The sequence below is a fragment of the Tupaia chinensis genome, unplaced genomic scaffold (genome assembly GCF_000334495.1).
Source record: "Tupaia chinensis unplaced genomic scaffold, TupChi_1.0 Scaffold000020_1, whole genome shotgun sequence".
NCBI classification, from domain to species: domain Eukaryota; kingdom Metazoa; phylum Chordata; class Mammalia; order Scandentia; family Tupaiidae; genus Tupaia; species Tupaia belangeri.
Window position 1 is genome coordinate 1,061,523 of NW_006159450.1, and position 3,943 is coordinate 1,065,465.

At 65.4% G+C, this 3,943-nt stretch overlaps 1 protein-coding gene across 1 annotated transcript in view; it reads left to right on the top strand.

Moving 5' to 3' along the window:
* Positions 1–3,943, top strand: part of NDUFS6 (NADH:ubiquinone oxidoreductase subunit S6) — a 9,916-nt gene that overhangs the window by 423 nt on the left and 5,550 nt on the right. Inside the window, exon 2 of the mRNA XM_006140133.3 lies at positions 54–140. Within this exon, the coding sequence (XP_006140195.3) occupies positions 54–140 (87 nt within the window). The remainder of the gene's footprint in view (positions 1–53; positions 141–3,943) is intronic.

The following is a 3,943-nucleotide window of genomic DNA, read 5'->3' on the forward strand; positions in this document are numbered from 1 at the left end:
GCCGGCCGTCGGGACCTTGGCGTTGAGCAGCCGCCCTCCGAGCCGGCTGAAAGCACCGCATCTGGCCTTTCCGTGCGTTTCTGCAGGTTTACGATGACGAAGACTACAGGAGGGTTCGGTTCGTAGGTCGCCAGAAGGAGGTGAGTGGACGGATCGGCAGCCGGGCGACGCTCTCCAGCCTCCCGAGACGCCCTAGCCCGCGAGTGAGCGCAGAGGGAGGCCCGCAGGAGCCCTGGCGGCGCCGCAGCCTCACGTCTGCTGCCTTCCTCCCAGCTCCTCGGGCACGGGAGCTCACGCCCTGCTTGTGTGTAGCGGGGAGACCGTCGCCCCCTCTGCGCCTCCTACCGCAGGGGCCCCGGATGGAAGGAAGTCTCCCGCTGTAAACAGCAGTCCCCCTCGGCCCGGGCTAGCTCTGGCTGCGTTCTCCGGGGACTTGGAGTGACCGCTGGAGATGCAGCCCTGCGCCCCGCGGCCTGATACCCCCCTGGTCAGGAAGGTGCTGGCGGCCCTTCTTACGCCTGTGTTCTTGCCCAGCGTGTGCCCCTTAGCCTGGCGTGCCATGGGCTACCCTGGGTCAGTCCTCTTTCCTGGGTCAGCCTGGCCGCCCGGAGTCCCCTTTGCCCTCACTTCGTCCTTTTCCTTCCTAGGGGCTGCTTCTCTGCTGTCTGGAGCTCCAGGCATTCTGGGGAACCTCAGGGGTCAGGAACTGGTTGACAGGAAATCAGTTCTCAAGGCCCAGCCGGTCCCTGCTGCGGCACCTGTCGGTTGGGTGGCAGAGTGCGTGCTGAGCCTGGGGCCAGCAGGCAGTGCTGGCCCTGCTGGGCTGTCCCAGGCAAGGCGGGAGCATGCATGGCTTCTAGGCGGTCTGTGGGCCCCGAGGAAGGTGTGGGTTGTGGCCTGAAAGCCGGCGCGTGCCTGGCAGTGTCATGGCGCTCTGAGGGTGGGTTTCTCCCTGGGGAAATGCACACGTGTGAGCGTGCCCCCTGGATCCCACGGCACGTCCCAGGCCATGCTGCCGGCCGTGCAGTGCCCTCTGACGGCCTCTGCGCTCACAGTGGCTGGAGTCCAGCCATGGTAGCCTCCCTTCATCCCTGCTCCCCCCAGGCCCATGGCCCAGAGCTGGGAAGGGGACCTGTCTCTATGTGCCATCTGGTGCTGGGTAGATGTGTCAGTGGCAGCGCACATCCAGGAGGTGGAGGTGCAGGGTCCGGGCATGCGTCCGTTGCCGGGGCAGTGGCTGGGCTGCACACTGCACGCTCTGCTTTCAAGCTCGTGGGTAGCCAGCTAGTGGGGGTGGCCCTGGGATGAGTAGTTCGAGCTGATGGGTCCTGAAGCCCAGCTCTTCGGCTCAGCTCGTAGGACGGCCCAGCAGCACGGCTCCCAGGCTGGGACGGGGCGGGCCCGGACGGCACAAGCGCCTCTGCTGGCACCCTTTTGCAGCTTTGGCGAGGGTGGCAGGGAGTGACAAGACTGAAACCACCGATCAAGTGACTGAGGCAGTGAGAGCGGTAGGGGGCGGGCTCACCCGGCCCTGTCCCGGTCAGGCCTGCTCCTGGCACAGGGATGGCCTGGCGTGGGGATCCCGTCAGTCATCGGCACAGGGATGGCGCTGCCTTTCCCGCTGAGCCCTACATGGCACGTGTTCAGGTCAGGAGGCAGGTGTGGCTGTGGCTGAGGGGTACCCTGCTGGCCCTCGGTTAGCGGGAGCTTCGCGGTCCGTAGCAGGTCCCGCTGTTTGGCTTTCCGGAGGCCGCTTCTGGGACACCGCCAAGGAAGCAGGTCCGCGGCTGCCCTCACGCGGGTCCTGCTACTGCCGGCAGTCGTCAGGGCTGCACCAGCCCGAAGGCTGTGGTCAGCCGGGCTCCCGGCCCACACCAGGCTCCCCGCCGGCGCCTTCCACCTGTGGGTTCCCACCTGCGTGCACCACAGTTCGGAGCGGAGAGGAGGGGCCGTTGTGGGCAGGGCAGGGTTCTGGAGAGTGGGCAGCCATGACTCTTGTGGCCCCGCGCTGCACACTGGAGGACGGCCAGGGTGGCATTTGCCGTGGTTACCTCCGGGGAGTCGGGGGACCCGCTGTGTCCCAGGCTCTTGGGACCAGTGCCCGTTCCTGTTTCTTCAGGAGGGACAGCGGCTGACAGGGTGACTCCGCATGGCTCAGGGCTCACGGCACCCACTGGAGCCCTGCACGTGCTGAGGAGGTCGATTGTGAGTGGTCACCCCGGTGGGGACTGACCTCCGACACGGCCTGTTGCTGTCTGTCGTGGTCTGATGTGCACGCAGCACGCGTGGCCATGGGCATGGGAGAGCCAACGGGCCACGGTGGGGCCGTGATGAGTGTCGGCGGTAGCTTCCAGATGCACTGTCCTGGGGTCGGTCGGGGACAGCATGGCCATGGAGGAGGATCCTGGGCCAGAGCTGCTGGCCGGGGCCAGGAGTGGCTCGGGGCCTTCCCGGTGCCCTGCCACCTCACGTCCTCCCAGTTCACGCCTCGTCCTGGGGTGGGCTGGGCTTTCTGACCGGGGCTGCCTCCAGGAGGCCTCGCGCTGTCAGGGCACAGTTATGAGAGGTTGCCGCACCCCCACGACCTGAAAGAGGACTCCTGGGTCAGACACCGGGGTGCTCGGTGGACCAGCTGCCCAGCCTGTGCTGTGACCTTCCCCTGGTGGAGGGGGTCCAGTGCCCCCCCATGTCATCTATGATGTTCGAGGTGCCCAGAAAGCAGCGGTGGGCACCATCAGCCCCAGGCCTGGATTTAGAGCATTTCCTACAGTTTAGGGATGATTTTGAAGAACTTGAGCTTTCCCCGTGTTTTAAACGCTGCATGCATGTGTATGTACGTGTGAACTACACGCGTACGTGTGTTTAGCCAACTGTGACGAGCGGTGTTGGTAAAATAGCCGGCCCTGAACAGGAGAGCCGGTGTGCAGTTGCTCTGAACTCGCACATCGCACGTCTGGCAGCTCGTGGCCCGGCCGAGTAAGGGAGTCGGTGTCCACAGGAGCGGCCGAGGTGGGCGAGCCTAATCCAGAGCAGTGTACTGGCCGGCGGGCTTTCCCCACGCGGTCCGCAGGTAGATACGGGGTTTCTGACTCAGGCCACGGCCATGGGCAGCTGGGGTCTGAGGCTGTGCTGCTCACGTGCATTTCTCCCGTTTGCACCACATCCACCTGCTCAAGGCCGAGCGGGGAGCTGAGCGCCGCGGGGACCAGGCGTTAACGAGGGGATCAAGTCACTCTGGAGACCCCGTGCAGTGACAGAGGCCAGGCTGCAGCAGTCACCCGTGCCGAGCACACTTAGAGATGCCGGCTGCCCTTCCCGCGAGGAGGCGGCTGTTCTCTGTCGCCAAGATCAGGCAGCGTCTGTGTCGGGGCCGTCCTGGGCGCCACTCTCTGGCTAGTCGCTTGTCTGTGGAGGGCAAGCAGGGCACCCCTTGCTTCCTGGCCGGGCGCAGCGGGGGGGTGGGGCCCAGCCGCTACAGGCAGGGGGCTCCGGGCGGATGACAAGTGGTCCACATCCCGCGCAGCGTGGGGTTTGCCCGCTGGTGGCTCTGTTTGCCTTCTCACTGCCTGTCTGGGGATAGAACTTGGAGGGAAAGCCTTACAAACAGGTCGTTGCGGAATGATTCTGTGTCTGGGACGAAGGCCCCGGGTGTTAGGCCTGTCCTTCTGACAGAGAACTGGGGAGTGAGGCTGGGCACTGGCCTGCTGCCTTCTGACTGTCAGCTGGCTTTCGGGAGACAGCGAAGGGGGTCGGCTCTGCGCTTGTGGTGTTTTTGCAAATTCATTTATTTCTCCCAAGAGCGAGAGAAAGAGCACGAGAGGTGGCACCCTATGTAGGGCCCCCACGACCCCCAGCCTGCCCAGGAGCACTGCCAGGCCTGCCTGTGTGCCTGGGGTCTCCTGGGTGCTGCAGCCTCATGGGGCTTCAGCCTCCAGTCACACCC